Here is a 22,210-nt window from a genome sequence, read left to right as displayed (position 1 = left end):
GATCTTTGGTAGAAGCACGTCATTGTGTAAATGCCAGATCATTGTAGGAGAGTCACTGTCATTGCATAATTGCCAGGACCTTTGGTAGGAGAGCCACTGTCCTCGCACACGTGCCAGGACACAGCTGAACAGGATGAAGCAAGAGCCACACATTGTCCTTGGCTGAAGTGAGTAGAGATGAAGATCAGGTACTTGGCTCAGGCCAGAAGAATGATAACAAAGGTGTCCTCCAAAGAGGGGGGGGCGGTGGTGGGCAGAAGACCCTTAAAGTACTAACCAGTGGAAGTGGTGCCAGGATCTTTGGTAGGAGAGTCACTGTCCTCGCACAGGTGCCAGGATCTTTGGTAGGAGAGTCACTGTCCTGCACATTGCCAGGATCATTGGTAGGAGAGTCACTGTCCTCGCACACGTGCCAGGATCTTTGGTAGGAGATCACTGCTCGCACACGTGCCTGGATCTTTGGTAGGAGAGTCACTGTCCTCTGCACACTGCCAGGATCTTGTAGGAGAGTCACTGTCCTCGCAACGTGCGGATCATTGGTAGGAGAGCAACTGTCATTGTGTAAATGCCAGGATCATTGGTAGGAGAGTCACTGTCATTGCAATTGCCAGGACCTTTGGTAGGAGAGCCACTGTCGAGCAAGTGCCAGGACACAGCTGAACGGATGAGCAAGAGCCCACATTGTCCTGGCTGAAGTGAGTAGATGAAGATCAGGTACTTGGCTCAGACCCGAAGAATGATAAAAGGTGTCCTCCAAAGAGGGGGGGTGTGGAGGGCAGAGACCCTACAAGTACTACCAGTGCGGATCATTGGTAGGAGAGTCACTGTCCTCGCATACGTGCCGATCTTTGGTAGGGGAGTCACTGTCCTCGCACACGTGCCAGGATCTTTGGTAGGAGAGTCACTGTCCTCGCACACGTGCCAGGATCTTTGGTAGGAGAGTCACTGTCCTCGCACACGTGCCAGGATCTTTGGTAGGAGAGTCACTGTCCTCGCACACGTGCCAGGATCTTTGGTAGGAGAGCAACTGTCATTGTGTAAATGCCAGGATCATTGGTAGGAGAGCCACTGATATTGCATACGTGCCAGGACCTTTGGTAGGAGAGCCACTGTCGAAGCATACGTGCCAGGACACAGCTGAACAGGATGAAGCAAGAGCCACACATTGTCCTTGGCTGAAGTGAGTAGACATGAAGATCAGGTACTTGGCTCAGACCAGAAGAACGATAAAAAAGGTGTCCTCCAAAGAGGGGGGGGTGGTGGAGGGCAGAAGACCCTACAAGTACTAACCAGTGGAAGTGGTGCCAGGATCTTTGGTAGGAGAGTCACTGTCCTCGCACACGTGCCAGGATCTTTGGTAGGAGAGTCACTGTCCTCGCACACGTGCCAGGATCTTTGGTAGGAGAGTCACTGTCCTCGCACACGTGCCAGGATCTTTGGTAGGAGAGTCACTGTCCCGCACACGTGCCAGGATCTTTGGTAGGAGAGTCACTGTCCTCGCACACGTGCCAGGATCTTTGGTAGGAGAGTCACTGTCCTCGCACACGTGCCAGGATCTTTGGTAGGAGAGTCACTGTCCTCGCACACGTGCCAGGATCTTTGGTAGGAGAGTCACTGTCCTGACACACTGCCAGGATCTTTGGTAGGAGAGTCACTGTTCGCACACTGCCAGGATCTTTGGTAGGGAGCACTGTCGACTGTGCCAGGACTCGCTGAACAGTGCCAAGCACATTTCTTTGGTAGGAGAGTCACTGTACTGCCAACGATGCCAGGATCTTTGGTAGGAGAGCACTGTTCCATGGAAGTGTGCCAGGATCTTTGGTAGGAGAGTCACTGTCCTCGCATAGTGCCAGGATCTTTGGTAGGAGAGCACTGTCTGGCAAATGCCAGGATCATTGGTAGGAGAGTCACTGTCATTGCACACTGCCAGGACTTTGGTAGGAGAGCCACTGTCTCGCACAGCAGGATCTAGAGACACGTCGTCGCAACAGGGGACTGGTAGGAGAGTCAAGTCAGCCACAGTGCCAGGATTTTGGGAGTCCTTGCTAAGTGACTAGGATCTTGGTAGAGAACACTGTCATTGTGTCAATCCAGAGACATGAAGAAGAGTGTTCCATTCCAGATGGTAGGGGGTGGTTGCCAGGACACAGCTGACAGATAAGAAGAGCCACACATTGATCCGCGAAGTGGTAAGATGAATAGACTTGCTAGGCCTGAGACCTTGTGTCCTCAAGAGGGGGGTGGTGTGGCAGGACCTTAAGTCTTGGTTGCAGGATTTTACCAGGACAGTCACTGCAAAGATGATGCTGGCCATGCCTTCCTTGGGTTTCTCCCACCTCTGGTGCAGAAGCACCTGGTACATCCTCAGCCAGTCTCACTGGCTCAACATCACACCTGTGGAGAAAGAAGAGAAGAAAGGAAGATTGCGGACATGTCCTCTGAAGTAGGGGGTGGTGGTGGGCAAGAAAAACTATAACATGCTGACGCAGAAGGTAAAGAAGAGATTGCTGTAAAGGTTTGATTCCACAGAAGCTTAGTTAAGCTCAAAATTGTCTTCAGAGGCTACTTTTGATCTTCCTGTGCATTGTGTCCTCTGTTGATGCTAAGGCTTTGTACACCAGAAGGGGCTGGAGGAGCTTTGGGAGGACCATGTGTCAGGTCACGTGATTTATTTATTTAATGTTTATTTGATAGGGACAGGCACATTTAAACATAGATTATTGTCAAACAATATCCAATGCAATGTATCACAGCATTTATAGCACATGCTATGCCTTTGATAATCCTGTAATGTGAGTCATTCTTTATGAGGGTCTGTGATAGTTCTATAAATTGAGTCACTCTAACTGACCCTGTTATAGCACTAAAAAGTGAGTCACTCTTTAACAGACCCTGTGATAATGTTATGAAGTGAGTAACTCTTCAACAGGCTCTGTGATAATGTTATGAAGTGAGTAACTCTTCAACAGGCTCTGTGATAATGTTATGAAATGAGTGAGTCACTCTTTGATACGGCCTGCGATAATGATATAAAGTGAGTCACTCTTTAACAGGCCCTGTGATAATGTTATGAAGTGAGTAACTCTTCAACAGGCTCTGTGATAATGTTATGAAATGAGTGAGTCACTCTTTGACAGGGCCTGCGATAATGATATAAAGTGAGTCACTCTTTAACAGGCCCTGTGATAGTGTTATAAGGTGAGTGAATCAATCTTTTACAGACCCTGTGATAGTGCTATGAAGTGAGTCACTCTTTAACAGAGCCTGTGATAACGCTATGAAGTGAGTCACTCTTTAACAGAGCCTGTGATAGTAATATTAAGTCAGTTACTCTTTAACAGAGCTTGTAATAGCACTATAAAGTGAGTGACTCTTTAACAGGCGTTTTGATAGTGTTATAAAGTGAGTGAGTCATTATTTAAGAGAGCCTGTGATAGTAATATTAAGTAAGTTACTCTTTGACAGGGCTTGTGATGAATGCTATAAAGTGAGTCACTCTTTAACAGTGCCTCTGATAGTGTTATGAAGTGAGTGACTCTTTAACAGGCCTTTTGATAATGCTATAATGTGACTCTTTCTTTAAGAGGGTCTGTGATAGTAATAAGTAAGTCATGCTTTAACAGAGTTTGTGATAGCACTATAAAGTGAGTCACTCTTTAACAGAGCCTTTGATCGTAATATAAAGTGAGTCACTCTTTAACAGCCTTTTGATAGTGTTATAAAGAGAGGAAGTCATTATTTAAGAGAGCCTTTGATAATCCTATGATGTGAGTCACTCTTTAACAGGGTCTATGATAGTTATATAGCGTGACTCACTTCTGACTGGTCTCTGTTTGTGCTGGAATCCATTTTCCCGCCACTTTTAACCAAGTGTTTGTCATTTGAATTGCCCTTGCCTCTCTTCAGCAGCAGCCTCCTTGAGTCGCTGAGTATGAAGGTCATTCTTGCTTAGGCAGTGGATCTGTCCAGGTGTTCATACATCCATCTCTCCTCTGTCTCTGACTGGGTAGCGATAGTCATGCTGTCCCTGAAAGGTCGTGTCAGTGGTTGACAAACTTTGGATTTTATCGTAGATTCTCTGCGTGGTCTTTCTGCAGGGTCCACAAGGGCGTAGGTGGGAGTTTTGATGGACACTGTGCAGCTCATAACTGTCCACCCCCAACTTCTGCTGTTTAGTAGTACAGTCTCACAGTGTAACCCGCATTCTGAATTAATCAAATTAGCTCTATAGGCTAAAATTAAATTAAAATAAAAAATAACAAATAATTCTTTAAATAAAATGTTAAAAAATGTCAAACATCATGAACTCAACCAAATAAGAAATAAATTTAAAAATTATATCAAAATTATTATTATTAATAATAATAATAATAATAATAATAATAATAATGATAGTAATAATAGTAATAATAACAACAACAACAACAACAACAACAATAATAATAATAATAATAAACACAACATCAAAATAAAATAAATAAACATAAATAGTTCCGGGTGATGGTTGCAGTGTTTGGCTGGACTACCAGAGGATGTGGGTGGACACAGTTACGGGCTACACAATGTCCATCATGGCCTCCATTTACATCCTTTTGGACTCTGCAGATAGAGCAAGCAAATAGGGGCAACGGCAAGGTGCATGACGACATTTAGCTCAAAGTGACTAGAGAGTGGATTCCAGCTCCAACAGAGAATCCAGTCGGGGAAGTGGTTTGGCTGCTCACTCTGGCAGTGAGTGTGAAGAGGATAACACACTACATACATGACTGGGTATATAGGGTGGAGAAGGGTGGTGTCCCCGTGTAATCAAAAGCCTAGTACTCTCAGCACATGGTCCTACTCAAGCTCCTCTAACCCCTTTCAGTGTGCGAACTCCAAGTATCAGCAGTGGAACCAGTGGAAAGGAACATCAGGAGCTAACCTTCAAAGATAGTTTAGAGCTTTACAAAGCCTCAGTAGAATTGCCTTTTACAGCAGTGGAAAAAAATGGCAGCTACCATTCAGAGCTGAGATTGAGGACTCGTTTTGCAAGGATGACAATGTGAGACCAGCATCAATCAAGGTTCATTTTGTGGCTTACTGTCATTTGCTGCAGACGAAGAAAAGAAGATTGCGGAGATGTCCTACGAAGTAGGGGGTGGTGGTGGGCAAGAAAAACCATAACATGCTGACCAGTGGATGTATTGCCAGGATCTTTGGTAGGAGAGTCACTGTCCTCGCATAAGTGCCAGGACCTTTGGTAGGAGAGTCACTGTCATTGCGTAAGTACCAGGACACAGCTGCACAGGATGAAGCAAGAGCCACACATTGTCCTTGGCTGAAGTGAGTAGAGGAGAAGATCAGGTACTTGGCTCAGGCCAGAAGAATAATAACAAAGGTGTCCTCCGATGAGGGGGGGTGGTGGTGGGCAAGAAAAACTATACCATGCTGAACAGTGGACGTACTGCCAGGATCTTTGGTAGGAGAGCCTCTGTCGTTGCATAACTCCCCAGGATCTTTGGTAGGAGAGCCACTGTGGTTACGTAAGTGCCAGGATCTTTGGTAGGAGAGTCACTTTGGTTGCTTAAGTGCAAACCACGTGCAACACTGCAGAACACGGGTGGAAGCATGATCATCATGCTGGCTTCAAGCTGAAGAGTGCAGACCAGTGTATACAGCTACTTTGCTGTGGCCAGAACACTGATAACAAAGATGTCCCCCGAGGAGGGGGGGTGGTGGTGGGCAAGAAAACCCTTAAGGTACTAACCATTGGACGTAGTGCCAGGATCTTTGGTAGGAGAGTCACTGTTGGTGCATCGGGTGTGGTAATGCATCTTCTGCAGGGTCTCCGCGCTAGCCGGGAGCCAGCGCTTTAGCGAAGACCTGTCCTTCGCAGTTCTTTCTCTAATCGCTTCGGAGTTCTTTTGTCTTTCTCTTTTTTTTCTGTGTGGGAGCACACAGAAAAAACCACACCTTGTGAAAACCACAATTGCCACATCTCACTCCCAAGGGTGTCACGTGGTTCTGTGACATCCACGTGCAACGCCCGTGAACACGGGTGGAAGCAAGATCATCATGCTGGCTTCAAGCTGAAGAGTGCAGACCAGTGGATACAGCTACTCTGCTGTGGCCAGACCACTGATAGCAAAGATGTCCCCCGAGGAGGGGGGGTGGTGGTGGGCAAGAAAAAAAAAAGGTGGACTGGCGCATGGAGCTCCATCCCGAACTGCAACACAGCAGGGACTGCAGGCCTTTGATTCCTGCACTGCCGAGCGGTAGGCCAGGAGGACCAGGGTCAGGTGTGCGCGTCCCAGTTTCTCTAGTCATTTTCGCGTAAGCATCACCAGCTGCATTGGCAGGACTAGTGGGGTGGTGCGGGCGCCCGCTAGGGGTCCCTGGCCCGGGGTCCCTCTGTTTCTCTCTTCTCCCAGTGTCCTGGATGAATGGCTTTGCTGGATCTGCCAGGGCGAGTACCGTGGTGGTGACCAGAGCAGTTGTACCAAGACGAGGCTTCATGCACCCTGGAGTTCACCCGAAGGTAAACAAACAGATGCTGCTCATAAGAACAATGTTTGCTCATTTAAATGGAGGCATTTTTTCCACTTCAAAAATCATTTAAAACTAATCTTGTCTCATTTTATTTTAGTCACGTATGGCCTGCTCAAGTAAATTAGGTTTATCACTGAGTTTAAAACATTTTAGTCTTTTACACTTTAAAGCAAAAACTTTCTTGTCAGCAATTCTGTCACCTTTTATGGTGGAACAATTTGTTTTCTATAAATATGCAACTCATTGAGGAAAATAATTTATTTTGAAGGTTGAGATTTACCACCTTTTGTTGAGAAGGTTTTACCAACAAAGGCCAAATGACAAATTTTATTATTTTTCTTTTTTGATACTTACACACTTGTGTATCTTTGAAAAATGTCATTTTGTGCAGTTTAGTTTTGATTGAATTAGTTCTCAATTTGTAAAAGAATGTTCTTCTCAGTTTTGCAGGCGTGGTGGTTGCATCCAGTCTAGCTAATGAGTGGAAACCCTTGTCAGTGTTGGGAGTTTTGTTAAACCAGTAATGTGAAGATAATCCACAATTACACAATTACTTACTACTTAATTAAGCGATATACTTGATATAAGTGAAAATTAATACTTCATGCAATATAACAGCTCACTGGATGTAAGTACAAGTATGTATGTAAGTACTGATGTTGTAAGTCCTGGTTTGTTAATAAAGAAGTGTGTGTGTTGGTCTCTTTTCTTCCATCTGTGCCAGTTGGATGGCACCTTATTCCAAAACTTGGAATGTGTGTTTATTATATCTTTATATATCATATTTTAGTTTATTATATATGTTTTACATTATACAATGCTTAATGGCAATCCTTAATTTTTTCATATTAAAAATGCCATATGAAGTACCTTTTGCACAATGGCATATTTGCAGGAATATTGATTTAATGCATTGGAGTTCAGAAATTTCTCCACTATATGCTATTTTTATCTTCTTTCTCTAAGATATGCCACTGCTGGATTATCATCTAAGAAAAATAAGCACTTAATTTTCTAAAAATAGCTTTGTTTCTGTGGAACTGTGGTATTTGGGTCACCACAGATGTCGTTGAATCCAACAAAAATGAAAAATTAAGGATAACCCCTTTTATGAACATATTGAGTTTGTTTGCAACTGCGCCTATTTCAAGAACACAACCGTCGACACTGTGTCTTGCTGTGCTTGCAACTTTATTGATTAACATGACTTGCATTTCGGACCTCTCTGTTTTTTGTAAAGAATCATAGAATGAATGGTAAAAGATCTTATAAAGACTTCAATAATTACATACATCATTGATGATCAGCCAATGACATCAACACAATATTTTCAACAGAATTCATCATCACTTGGTGCAGTGTGAAGAAGGTCAAAGATTAATGTTCATAAATATTTACAATGTAACTAAAAAATCACAGATAAAAATTTCTGAAAACATTGACCATCACATGACAGTTATCATTTGTTATAAATAACTATAAGGAAAAAAATTCAGTCCACCTGTTGCATAACTATACGGATAGAGTAATCCTTAATAGGAATTAAAGCATCACATTAAGAAATAATTCATTAAGACCTTTCGGTGTTAATGTTTGTAATGTAACTATTTTTGTTTAAATTTAGGCTTTTGCGTGTCTCCAGCACCTGTGGCCTAATAAGTCTGGTGTGAAAACCATCATTCTTATACTTTTTATGATCACAATGCTCAAAGTACTGCTAAAATTATGGATTATGGTAAGTTGCAAATGTATATATGTACAACAACAGATAACTAATCTTGCAGCAGTAACACAGTAAAAATGACTAGGCCTACTGTATCAGCAATTCAAGTTGCCAGGTAAAGCCAGTAATTTCAGAAATTACAAATGGTTACTGTAAAATAAAATTACAATATCATACTGTATATAAATACAAGGTACCAAGTGAATAATAATACAGCCTACTGCAATTACAAATTTTACTAAATCATAAATCATTGTAGTAAGCTACATTTGTGGTAAAATATTGCAATTCTAATTTTAGTAAAACGCAGTTACTAACAACTTTTCCCGGTAGTTAATTTTCCTGACATTTTTAGAGGGGTAACCATGTTATCTAATGTTGGTAGCGCTTTGTTCTGATGTTCTATACCATTAACTAGCTAACTGCCGTTATTTTAAAATATTTTAACTTTGAATTAGCGTTGATTTAATGGTATGCGTTATTATAAAACGCATTTTGTCGGTTTCGTTTATCAGTGTGAAATTACCCACTGATACATTTTCCGTCCAAACGTCTACATAAATTATCAAGGCCACTTTTTAAAACTATTTTAAATCTTAAAATATTAAAATCTATTTTAAAAGAATCCTTTTTATTGAAGAAATGCGCAGAAAAAATGGGGAAAGCACTAGGCCTACCGGGATACCTCTAAAACCTAGAAATATAATAATGCATCAAAATCATTAGGCTAACGTGATACATTAATATTTTCCAATCTTTTATGAAATATTATGGCTCTTGTAGGTTGTAGCGGCCACGAGTCCGTCAAACGGCGTAAGATAATTGGACTCGTATGATAGTCGTATCTCGGGCAACGTGAAGTTGCAAAAAGACATGAATAGTGTTCGAAGGACAAAGACGACGGTTAAGAAATTAATATTTTTAAGCCACTCACAGTTGCAGGAAATGTCTAAAATAACTTGAATACAAAGCCTAAATGGGCTGTATCTAGTCATGTTGGCTAACGTTAGATCTTGCTAGCTAATGTTCCTCGGCTCAAGCTGACGGCGTTACATTGACTAGGGTTTTCAAATCGAATCACACTTATCTCCAAACCAAGAAAACAAAATGACGGCTGATAAATTAAAAACACGAATATGTACCCAAAACCGATGACAATAAATTGATAATAATTGCGAGTCGCTCCAGTTAAAATGATGCGCAAAATGTGTCCAAATCCCTCTTGTTTGATGAGACGCTTTGTGGTGTATTACTGCCCTCTAGTGGAGGACCAAGTACAAAGTGCGTTTCTGATCATTTGAGGAGAGATTCTTAATGTTGGCTTACATTTTCATACATCTTACTTGAATGCCATTTCAGTTACTAAGTAACAAGACTGGGAACTCGGTTTTAGAATCCGTTCATTTAAAATGTGGATTCTGCATGAGATATTTCTTACCATTTTTCCTGGAATAAAATTCATGTGACAAAGGAGACTTTATTCATCAACCCAATTTCCATTTTAATTTTAGTTTTCCAGGGGTCGGCGATGACCTCATTATCTTTTGAATACTGCTAGCCGATAAAAAAAGAAACTGTTAAGAGCTCCCCAATCTGATTAATGGTTTTGGCAACAAAAAAAAGGGAAAAGAATTATGCCTATTTTAGTGCTTTGGCTAAAAGTGGGCTAAGCTTAACCGCACGGGGAATATGTGACAGAAAAACCATAGAGACGCAAAACGTGTCGGGCCCAGTTGAGTGGCATATTAAAAAGATGAAACTACATTTTTCAACAGTTCTCCAATGCGTCTGATCAATGCGCGTGGCGGATTCGATAAAATGAATACATAATGCTTATTACGGTGCTCGGGCTGAAAGTGTGCTATGCTTAGCTGGACAGATCCTGAGTTATATGAGAGCTAAAATCATAAACGAGACGTTGAAACGACGTCCACTGCTCAGTGGGGAGCCCAATTGTACAAAAACGCATTTATTCAACATAGAAGACGCACAAACTAGTTTAACGCAAAGCGCGCTTTGCAGTTCCCATTGCGGATGAAGTGTATTAAATAGAAATTTGGAAAATGCAACATGTTTTTGTAGACATTAGGATTATAGTAGCTATATAATAATTCACACTGAACCGTAACACTAGTATTCAGTCACGTCACTTTGAGACATTGCACTCAAAACCTTCACGTTAGATCAATGACACACCTGTTAAATTCCATTAAAGTGCAACATACTGTACAAGTGCAAATCATGAGTTCAATCAAACCACATAACGCACAAAATTCTCATATCACAAAATATCCAGTACAGGCAACTCATGTCGATTTCTGTGGTCATTGCCAGATACTAAATGTTAATAACAGTAAATTGGCTAATATAGTGTTTGATTGTAGCACCGGTTGAAATTATTTTGCAGGTAGACACCGTCGTGTAAGGCTATTTCAATGGTCCCACTTAACCGACTTTTAAAGCAATACCTTATCTCCCCTCCCCTCTCGGATATATTTAAGATTGGGTGTTAACTGCCAAGGTATTGACATAGCCGTGTGGGCACATGTCGTTTTCAGAGACGCAGTGGGACACTTGAGTTTGGTTACTGGCGTACCTCCGAGCTCCCTTAACAGTTAGACATTGCTCGACCAATTCCAGGCACTTACAAGCCAAGAAGAATATGTTCTTAAACATCAGCACCGAAACGGGCATTTTGTAAACATAAACCAGGAAACACCTGACGACAAGCAGGGGAGCGTTAACCAGGACGCTGGAGAGAAACCTTGCCCAAATCCACCGACAGTGCATCTGGGAGGCTGTCAGCTCATACAACCAGAGCACTGGGACGCCCAGCGCGATAAAATAGACGGATATGACCGTGTACTTAAGGTACACAGTAGGAATCTCGTTCATTAGGACCATCTCGATCAAGGTGAAGCTGTCCAGCATATCCATGCAGGTGCTTAGGAAGCAACTTTGGGAGTGGTAGCGCGTGGCCCCGTTAAAGTCCTCGATGACTGAATTGATTAAGCAGTAGAGCAGCGGTGCAGACAGTGTAATGATTATCTTAAAGCCGGTGATCCCGAGCGGGACTTTGAGCGTGATCAGGTCCAAAATCGACGTCTCCAAAATAAGCACCACTTTCGGGGTGCACGCAATGACGTATATAAGCCAGGCGAGGTAGGAGTAGGTGAACTCCCCGAGGTTGCAACCGAATATTGAGCTCTTCTGGTGAAAACCACAGGCTCGCTCCCGTTTGCTCCTTGCGTTTTTCAGAAAGAAAATACCCCAGCCCGTCATCACCACCAGGTCGGTGGCTATCCACGAGCACCAGTAGAGATCAGTGAACACTATCAGGTAGAAATCTAGAATTCCACCCTGGAAGAGGAGGAAGAGGAAGCAGAGGATTTTGTAGAGGTTGTTCCTTCTGGATCTTCGCACGAACAAGGGAGTGGTGTGCATGAACTCCCCCGATGTCATGATGTAGGCAGCGGCAAGAGCTGCCGAGGAAACCAGGCGCTCGGTGCTGCTTTCCTGCTGGTTTGCGCTGCCGGTGGAAGTCTGAGTATCCCGCCTGGACGAGGCGTTTCCGATGAACAGCTCGCGGTTTTCCGGCGACAAGGAAACGGGAGACTCGGGGCAGATCACCGCTTCGGACTGGGGAAAGTCGGCTTCCGAATTTTCGTTTCCAGATGCTGCGATCATTGTATATATGTCGGCGCTCCTTCTCCCCTGCTCATAGTGAGAGACGCTCAGAGATGGAGGGGGTGCAAGGTTGCGGAAAATTCTGGCGTGGAATTTTCCTTAGTGTTGGAATGGAGTGTCTTCGGCCGACTATTTTATTTTATATTCGTGTTTTTGTATTGTGTTTTACCACAATTTCCGGCGTTTCGTTTTTATTTCGGTATTTTCCCGAGGGCTCATTGAAAAAAATAAATTAAATGCAACGACGAATACTAAACCGTTTCATTTTTACATTTCGCATATATGTGTTAATCTCAGTTCTGTGAACCCGTTTATATCGAGAGAAAAAAACCATTCCCTGTCAGCAATTAAAGTGATTTGGCTATGAATGTTTCCTCTTAATCTTTTCTATGCATAAACATATCCATCAGTCAAACTAATGAAATCCTCTCATATCAGGTCAAATACGCAAACCGTGCAGTGCATGTATAAAGGACTGCTCAGGACCGATTCGTGTCTCTCCTGGAATGATTCAAAAGCATTGCAAAACAGAAAAAAAAATCCAGTTATACACAACATCTAAACACCCCAGTAGACATATTTGGCTGTCATATACACGCCTTGCTGCCTGTACATGATTGACTGTTATTACGAATAATAAGAAATAAACAAAACGGATAATGAGGCCATCACTGACCCCTGGAAAACAATATTAAAATGGAAATTAGGTTGATGAATAGGGTTTCCCTGTGTCACTAAAATGTTCTTCCAGGAAAGGCACATACCTATTAAAGGCAGAGCATAAGACCGTCACAAAAAGAAAAAGGCCATCCAAGTAGAAGCCAACCCAATTACATTTAGAAAGGTTTTTCGTAGTAAGAAAATCTCATGCAAAAATTCACATTTGATATGAATGGTTTCTGAAATTCAGTTCCCAGTCTTGTTACCAAGTAATTTGCAAATGCCTGCCAGATTGGTTGCACATTTAGGTACTCTATTTTGCTTAGCACTAATGTAAATAGTATTTGATTAAAAACCAGTTTACCAAACATTCCTCTTTAAAATGAAACCACTCGGCTGAAATTACATTTAAGTGGGATGTATGAAAATGCTTGGGTACCATCACTTGCAAAGTGAGGGCTTCCATCCAGGGTTTCCCAAAGCACCATAGGCAGGGATGTAAGACTGACAAGCACGCTCAAGCACACCATTGTTGGAAAGAAAAGGTGCTGTGGTTGATACCTAATTAAAGGTCGAGAGAAGGACCACGTGAAAGGAATGTCGGGGGTCATGGCCTTCAGTGACACCAGAGGCAGGTATCTGGAATTCTGCTTCAGCAGGAAATTCAAACGCTAGTGAAGTCTGTAAAGAAAATGCACTGGATAAGCCCCAAATTCATTTGTTAATAAACTTTAATCTCCAAATAAATGTGGAACGGGTTCTGGGATCATAGAAAACAACATATTTCAATATAAATATACTCATTTCATAGCAGTGAAATACAGATGGGGAAAAACAGTCAAGGGTTTTTGGCTTGGTCTTTTTCCCAGAGAGCATTAAAACGTTATCCGTTACTGAAAACAAACAAGACTTTTCAAGTCAAACAGTAATTATAATATATCTCAACAGACAGTCATTTGCGTAATAAATGCATTCTGGGCATCCCAAATCACAGGGTTCTGGTGATTTGGTCATGAGGAGGGACTTGTTGTTCGGTACCACAGGTGTTCACGGACAGGTGTGACAGAGGCCAAAATGTGCTCTTGGACCCATTAAAAAAAAATATTATATATATATATATATTGAAAAAGAGCTCATTCACATTTCATAACGTGGGACGGGATATGATTAGTGTGTATGAACTTTAGAGTGCATTTGTGCATATGGACCATACTCCCACCCACCCCACCCTGCGCTTCCCAGAAATTCAGTGCATTAAAACAAGAGGATTTAAAAAGCACCCGTCATGACCAGTTCGGTAGGCTGTAACTGGGGTCCCACATCCACTACTGAAGTGAACTTTAAAAAAAAAAAACACCTGGGTAGATGATACACAAGCCAAACCCACACCCAAGAATAAAGTCAAGATGGTTTATTAGTGATACTCTTCCAACGGATGGATTTTTTATTTATATTTTTATCATTATTTATATAGTCTTTTTTTTTTTTTTTAACTGTTTTTTTTCCTGCATTTTCTTTGCTTGTTTTTAAATAAACCGGACACTGACAGACTCACAGAATGTATTGAAGGGACGGGGACAGGGGGCGAGGGGTTTTCTAGAAAACGTTTTAGCACGAGTGCACCGACCTGTTTGTCCGTTTTTTCTTTTTATCCTTTTATTCATTAAATTCATTTAAATTCACGTATTCATAAATGGCCTGCTTAAAGGCACTGCCACAACATAGGAAAAGAAGCTACTGTCAACACTCACACATGACAGTCCATACTAGGCCTATTGAAGGGAAAGGGGGGGGGGGGAGGGGGTGAGTTTGTTTGTTCGGAGCGGTGCGCTATAGGTAAACCTCGTAGTAATCGTCCAGCTCCTCGTGAAACAAGTCCCACTCGTCCTCCGAGTCGGTGACCTCGTCGTCGGTGCCGGCCGCCAGGAGCATGAGCAGCATCTCGCTCAGCTCCAGCGTCACCATCTCCTCGTCCTCGTTGTCGAAGGAGTCGCCGCTCTCCCGCTCGTCGAAGATGTCCCACAGGGGCGTCCGTCTGGAGTTCTGCAAAAAGTAGCCGCAATGATGTGCACCTGGGCTAATGTGCAGCAGGCATTTTAGTGCACAATGGCAGAACATTGCAAAGTTGAAAAGTTGGAGGAAAAAAAAAAAACGGCAAAAAAGACCAGGAGCAATGTTGCCGGTGGAAAAACCATTTATAATAAAGGGGGGAAAAAAACGTACGTTTTTTTGGGGTGCCCGTTAAATAAATTCTTGACGTTAATCTACATGACTAGGACAGTGATTTTAAGGAGAGAGAGAGAGAAAAAACAGTGAAACCCTGTAATTTTTTAACAAACATTTTACCATAAAAATGCAGCTTCCCCCCCCCCCCCCTCCCGGTGTGCCCCACGGCTCTTACCCGGTGCCGTCCGACCGACCCCGTGACACGCCTCTGAGGCTGGGGCTCCTCCAGGCGGCCGTCGGGATAGGCGTGCTTGTAGAAGCAGTTCGCCCCGAACGGACAGCTGCCACGCCCCTCGTCGAAATACCGGCACGGTTTGGTGCTGCAGCGGCAGGGAAAAGAACGATTTCTGTTACATGATTTTTTAAATTTATTTTTTCTCTCTTTCCCGGTCACAACACAACACTTCCGTCTGGTTGTCGGGGTAGCGATGACGCACCCCGCAGTCTGGTGTGGAATTTTCACTGCCAGTGTGCCGACCGGAACTGCCAGCACTCCCAAGGCTTTTGGCACTGTGTGTGTCTGTATGTCTGTATGTGCGTGCGTGTACATGTGCGCATGCATGCGTGTGTGTGTGCACGCATGCGTGCCTGCGTGTGTGTATGCATGTTTCTGTGTTAAATCAGTGATTAGACTCATCAGTACCCCATGCCGTCCTTGTACTTCTGGATGAGTTTCTGTTTTTCTTCTTTGTCCTCTACCCAGTATTCACTCGGGATGACAAAATTGGACGTGATTCGACACTCTGGGCAGGACCTGGTGTGGGGGAGTGAGAGGCGACCACTTTAGGCACAGTGCATCACCTCATAACTGCTGCAGGCCACATTAACAAAAACATACAAAATGGCCTCCATATCCCTGAAAATGGTATGAACGAAAATAAAAAACACACGCACTTCCACACCAAATTAAAATGAACTAATTCAAGATAAAAAATAATGGCAATGAAATTAATTTATGTTAATTTGGCAGACAAACTTATCCAGCAGAGGACCTTATCTGACCTTAAATTAGCATATAGGAATTATTATTAGGACATGAATGTTCCAATTTTTTTTTTAAATGTGGTCTTTTTTTTTGGTAAAGCAGCACCACAAAAACATTCTGCCACAGTAACGGTATCGCTCGCAAGAATCCCACAGATAAGCGTTTGACCAGGGCTGTCCCAGCATGCCCCGCTCCCCCTGCACACAACAACCCCAGGCCCTGCCTGCCTGCTTGCTTGCGGGGCCTTACTTGATGATCTTGCTCTCGAACTGCTTGGCGCTCCTCCACTTGCGGATGCACTTGAGGCAGTAGCAGTGGCTGCAGTTGGACAGGATGCCGAAGCGCCGCTCCCCGGGGTTGGCCTTCTCGAACACCACCTCCATGCACACGCCACACATCATGTCCTTGCTGCGCTGGATGGCGAAGGAGATCTCCATGTCCTTCTCGTGGGCCTCGATGCACGCCTGGGGACGAAGGAAGGAGCAGCGGTTAGGCACCCAGGGATATGCCGGCGACCCCCGTCAAGGAGCACCAGGGGTTTTTGGGCTGGGTCATGCCCGCTATCATTTAAAAAAATATCTTTTTTCAATCAAAATTGTATCATCTTATTTTTGTCCTCAATTGCATTCATCGCTGGTCTTACTGCTGCAGCACCGGGCATCAGCATTGTGAGATCACAGAGGGAAAGTTCCGGACCGTGAGAAGCCACGCCCCCCCCAGCAGGCTCACCTTGATGTGCTGTGAGCGCTGGGCGGAGTCGGAGGGGTGCAGGACCTGCAGGCCGCACATGTCGCAGACGTCGCCGTGGAGATAGGCGCAGTTGAGCCCGTAGCGGCACTCCCCGACCGCCGCGTAGGGACACAGCTGCTTCTTCAGCTCCTTGTCGGCCTGCTCCTTCTCGTACTCTTCCTCGATGACGAGGCCCGGCCCCTCCGCTGGAACCGGGTCAGCCGCTGCCAAGCGCAAAGGGGGGTAAACAACAGGGCTCAGATTCACAACGGTAGTGCCTTGAACATCACCCCCCCACACCACCACAAAGAGTGGTACATTCCATTTCTTCATAAGGACGCCACCTCTTCCACAACGTCCTCCGCACAAGTGCCACAGCCCGGAAACGCCACTTGGAAGCCCCCCTGATAACTGTCGCCACCATTTTGTTTCATTGTGCTAACTCGTTTTTCCCCTGGTAGGAAAGCTCCGTGCACCAAAGTGGCATTCACAATGTCTGCCAGCCTGTCATGGCGGCTCTGGTGGAGGAGGAAGCAGGCGATGGAGGATCTCCAGAGAAGGTCCAGGAGGCAGAATCTGCTGCCCTTACAACTATCAGGTCAGCAGCTTGCAGTACACCCCATAACTACCCATAAACCCCCCACCTCTCCTCCTCCTCCCCCCCTTAAAGCTACAGTCAGAAACTCTTTAAACGGGAAGAGTAGAGCTACCTCGCCCGCAGTAGGGCTGCCCTGGCACAAACTCTGCTGCGTTCACCCAGTCTCTGGCCCCTATTCCGTCCGGGTGCTCCTGGGGCTCTGCGCTGCTGCCCCCCGGCTGGGGGTGCGGAGTGACGGTGGCGGGGAGGGGGGCAGGGGGCAGCGGCATTGTTTGCTTGGGACCGTCCGGCTCCTCCGGTTTGGCTGGTTTTGTGTGTTCATACCTGCGTGGGGGAAAACGCCACATTACAAGCGTTTTTTTTGTTTAAATGCATTTTGCAATTTGTGTGCTTGTGTGTGTGTGTGTGTTTTCTCTGGACAGATAGTGAGCTCTGAGAATTAAATCAGCACAGCTTTTGTAGTCGGTAATAAAACAGTGACTAAAAAGGGACCGCAAGATTAACAATATAGCTGCTTTCTGAATTCAATTAATTCTACAAAAAATCACAGCACGGTTTGTGAGCGATGCAAAAACACACCACTTACAGTAAGAGTCAAATGAGCTGTTAGCCATTCACCCAGCGGCAATACGCCATTTCCGATCACTTGGCATTTCAGACTATGATATGAATACACACACTGACAAATTAATTTCATTTGTAATTAAATAAAACGTAATCCAAATTTCACCAAATAATGGAAAACTGACTGAACGGAGGCGGCAAAGCCACTGTAAATGGCGTGTCGTCGACCAAGAAATGCGTTCACCGATCAAACAGGCGCATCGTAACTACAAGTTCATGACTGGTGACTCTCAGTATTGGGCATGTGCCAGACATAGCACTTCGCCTTTAGACCACAAAGTTTCAATATTAGAACCCACGGGCACACGTTCGCATTAAATGCTTTTAGCAAAATGTGAAGTTTATGAGGACACTTCTCCAGCACTATAGTAGGACAGCTAGTGAAGTGTCCTCATAAACCGCACCGTTGCCTTAACGCACATTTTCTGCCACTGAAATTCCATTTGCCGTTTCAGGGGTTTGCCAGTTGTTCTGCAGTGCTTTCCATAACCAGTTCCTCTTCCTGCACGCTCCTTTTCTATGAACGGCCTGACCCGGGATGCATGCTGGGAGATACGACGTACGTTCCACGCCTTAACGATCGACTAAACAGAGCACTAAACTGGGCAGATGCATAGAAGAAGAAAAAAGAAAAAAAAAAACCTTTCATCAGCCAATCGGTGAACTGAAACATCCATCAGATTGTAATGGAGAATTGAGAGTCTTATCCAGTTCAAATTAGTCCACTGTTTAATTTAAACCAGAGCTTCATGAACCTGCCAAGTACCTGCCAAGACCCATAATCAGTATTCTTGGGCATCACTTGTTAATGCACTTCTTGCTGCCCAAATGAAGAGGAATAATACCACACACAGTGCTGTTTTACTGCCAGCACTGCCCCCACAATCGCACAAAGTCACAGCTCGAATAGTCTACAGTAAACCACATGTAGTCAGTCAGTCCTGTTCATTTTCCACCACAAGGCCCAAAATCGATCTCATTATGAATCAACTGCAGCCAAATCTATACACTAAGCAGATTAGTATCTACCCGACGATGACCACATTACTGAGCTCGAAAACGAAAGCGCACGTCAGCACCAATTCTTGTTTTTGTGCGTGTGCGCATGGTTTTTTAAATTTTCTAATCTGCCTGTTTTGCATTTAAACTGCTCCCATTGCAAGAAGCGCGGACTGACGTTTAAGAGTTTGTAACCCAGTTTGTAACAGTGCACTGAGAAAGGAAACATCCCTCCGTCCTAAATTCTAAATAATTCATTTATAATATTAATTTAAAATAAAATAAAATAATAATAATAATAATAATAATAATAAACATTTAAATTCAGCAGCCTCCAGTCCAGGCACTGGGCGATTCCTGCACAGTGCAGCAAGGCCTGACCAGTGCTTTGCCTTTAACAGGATTAGCTACACAGACGATGACAGGCAGTCTGTTACTGCACTGAAAGTGGCCGTGGCGCTATTAAGCGCATTTCCAGCCCCACATTAGGGGCTCTGAGCAGAGCAAGAGGAAATCGGCGTGTCTAAGTACCCTGGGATGGGAAAGCACAAGACTGGCAACTCGTTCATAGCAATCGGTCATTTTCCATAGCAAGGAGGACAGCAGGAAATCGGATGAAAAATATGAGATCAATAATCCAATGTGTTACTTAATAATGCATTAATAATTGCAGCCAAACAAAATGTTTAGTGCATCTAAGATTCAGCCACAAGCAGTGTGTTTTTCCAGATGGCTGACAACTCAAAAACAACTTAGAATTTTAGCACGCAAATACTGCAACTCCCAGCATTCCCTGTTCACGTTCATTTTCAAATGGGTTTGCCCTCCCCCAAAACTTCATTTCGTTGTATAAAAAATACCTTTGCCCACCTCACATCCCTCTGAAATCGGTTTGGTGAATAAAAGGTATGAATATTATTAGTAGTAGTAAGGTTTATTCTACCTGTTATGATTAATTAATTAGTTATTATTATTATTCATATTATCATCTTTATTATTATACAGAAATTCTGAAATATTTTGGTTCAGAGCAGGACTCTCCCAGTATTGCATGGGACAGCAAAGGACAAGTGGAACAGACATGTGAACAGCTCTCCTAACTCAAGATTTGCACTTTGCAGCCATTTAAAACACCTCCACAGCCCAGATCCATCCAGCTGCCCTGCCCCAATCCTCACCCCACCCCACCATTTAAAACACTCCACAGCCAGATCCATCAGCTGCCGCTGCCCCCCACCCCTCCCTCCACTCCACCCCCCCCCCACCCCCAATCCCTCCACTCACCCCCCCCTCACCCCCCCACCCATCCCATAATGCGGTATGATGCAGGAGACCCCACAGGTCCGTCTGCGAGGCGGGGGACATGGACAAACCGCGTGGGAATGCTGCCAGGAGAGACGGCGGCAATACCATGTGAAAGGGAAGTCCAACATCCATCACTCTCTCACCCTCTCAATCACCCTCTCACTTGTTGTTCCCTGGGTGCACTGTAAATAGTGAGGTGTCGTTTGAGGTTCCCATAGGCTGCTGCTTCAGTAGCCCCAGCTTTTAAAATCAAAGGCTGTTCTCATCACAGAGATCTGTGGGTGGACACTACTTCCATTATATATTCCTCCCTCCATCTCTCTCTCTCACACACACACACACACACACACACACAACACTATTGAATTTTGCCACTGATGCTAATTTAGTCCCCTCTACCTGTGACCCGCTGGTTAATACAATAGACTGGAAGCTTTCAGATGCTAAATAGCACCTCTGCTTTCCAAATGAATTATTTAAATATATGATGCGGGCGCTCTAAACGCAGCTCTGTGGCCGCAACACTACATGAAAATAAATTGCATTATCAATTACCTATCAATTATTCTACAGTAAAACAGGTGTACGGTTATGGGCCATGTTGGGGTACTGTCAGTCCAGGATCGCTCTCATGGTTGTGCGCACCCCACCCGTCACACCTTTTAGATATCCACAGTATTTCCATACTACACTCTAAATGTTCTAAAATAGTTTCAGTCATTCAATAACAAAGACAAATGCAAAATGCATTAGTTGGCATGGCGATGCAAAGCAGTCAGCTGACTGGTTATATAAAAACACAGAAGGCAGTCCCCTGATGCTTACCTGCATCGGTCACCGTACGCACAGCATCCCCTTTGAAAGTACCTGCAAATCATGGTCGGTTTGCTGCTGCTGAGGTCGTGGGAATATCGACAGTTGCTCCCTTCCTTGCAAACCCCATGCATGAAATACCTTCGAACGAACGAGACAGTGGGGGGAAAAAATAACAACGACAATTAGCTGGAGAAAACCGCGAGAGATACGCAACAGTTCACTTTGCTTCCTCAAACCAAAAATGACATTCAAAACATGTGTCCTCGGATATGGTGAAGTTCAAGTGCAGAAGCATGCATTATACATGACTCCTGGCGAGCAGGCTAGACGCCCGCTGCGACTTCGGCTCGCGAACATAACCCCAACGTTATGAACAAAACAGTCAAGGGGCTGTCAACCTTATAGCTCTTTGTTGATAAACCACATAGTCTATAGTGACCCGTTGTTAGCGAACAAAATTAGCTTTCTGGCTACCATCCAGATCATCGCTGTTTTCACACATTCGAGGTAACGCAATCTGATCTGGCAAATGTGTGAAGCAGTTCTCTTCATTATAGTGAAATGACCAATTTAAAAAGCATTTTCTGGTTTCTAAATAGTTTTAAACCTGGAAAATTTGGAAAGACAAGAACGTTGTGCTATAGCAACACGGACCTGATTTTTTGTGAGGATGACAGTGACACTAACCATCGATAAATAGGATAGCTGACAATTAAAAATAAAACAGCGAAATAGCATGAATTAGTGGAGCTGTTCATGCAAATTCTGCAAATACCATCCTCATCACTGTTAATATAGGGTTAGCCGCAGCTTTTTAGGAAGATCTTCTGTATCTCAGCGCCGAAGCCTTTGTTTATCTCCATCATTGTAAAGCTTCTCAGATAGCCACCGTAGCGTAGCTATGCTACAGGCTGCTGGCGGACTGCAGCCAAGCCGACCTGAGCCGAGCCGTGTTACCAAAGAAGTTAAAGCGAATAACGCCGCAAATATAGCGGACGAAAACAACAAAAATACCCTGTTAGCCAGTGCTAACGGTCAGCTGGCCACAACACAAAGACAACGCTGACAGTAATTAGTTAGCCATCTATCTTACGATCAGGGCAACGAACAGTCATTTAGAGTTCACCGGAGTTGCAACTAATAATCTGCGACAACAGAACAAATTATGTCCCACCTGCAGGTTACGTGTTTGGTCCAGCCTCCTCCTGTTACTGCTGGAGCCGCTGTGGTTGCTGCCGCTGCCTCCGCCATTACTGTTTATCTTGAAGCTCAGCACCCGGATCTTCCGGCCAACCGCGTTCTAGTGTTCGGCATCAAATCGGCAATTTCC

At 44.2% G+C, this 22,210-nt stretch overlaps 2 protein-coding genes across 5 annotated transcripts; both read right to left on the bottom strand.

The window, feature by feature from the left end:
• Positions 1–7,711: 7,711 nt before the first annotated feature.
• Positions 7,712–11,994, bottom strand: tmem121b (transmembrane protein 121B). The gene has a single exon (XM_064318574.1). It carries the CDS (start codon positions 11,936–11,938, stop codon positions 10,748–10,750), a length of 1,191 nt encoding a protein of 396 aa, XP_064174644.1. The 5' UTR covers positions 11,939–11,994; the 3' UTR covers positions 7,712–10,747.
• Positions 11,995–13,311: 1,317 nt separating this feature from the next.
• On the bottom strand, positions 13,312–22,208 carry mkrn1 (makorin, ring finger protein, 1). 4 transcript variants are annotated; one of them, XM_064318569.1, is made up of 8 exons: positions 22,055–22,208; positions 20,890–21,018; positions 17,249–17,460; positions 16,539–16,762; positions 16,059–16,273; positions 15,468–15,578; positions 15,000–15,144; positions 13,312–14,641 (listed from the first exon to the last, which is right to left on the bottom strand). In XM_064318569.1, exons 1-8 carry the CDS (start codon positions 22,129–22,131, stop codon positions 14,429–14,431), a joined length of 1,326 nt encoding a protein of 441 aa, XP_064174639.1. In that variant the 5' UTR covers positions 22,132–22,208; the 3' UTR covers positions 13,312–14,428. The 4 variants fall into 4 exon arrangements, with proteins under 4 accessions (XP_064174639.1, XP_064174640.1, XP_064174641.1 ...); XM_064318570.1 differs by having other exon boundaries at positions 20,932–21,018; XM_064318571.1 differs by lacking the exon at positions 22,055–22,208 and adding an exon at positions 21,974–22,012.
• Positions 22,209–22,210: the final 2 nt, after the last annotated feature.

The sequence above is a fragment of the Anguilla rostrata genome, chromosome 19 (assembly GCF_018555375.3).
Source record: "Anguilla rostrata isolate EN2019 chromosome 19, ASM1855537v3, whole genome shotgun sequence".
NCBI lineage: Eukaryota > Metazoa > Chordata > Actinopteri > Anguilliformes > Anguillidae > Anguilla > Anguilla rostrata.
The sequence above is the reverse complement of the archived record's forward strand: the minus strand, read 5'-3'. Positions and strand labels throughout refer to the sequence as shown.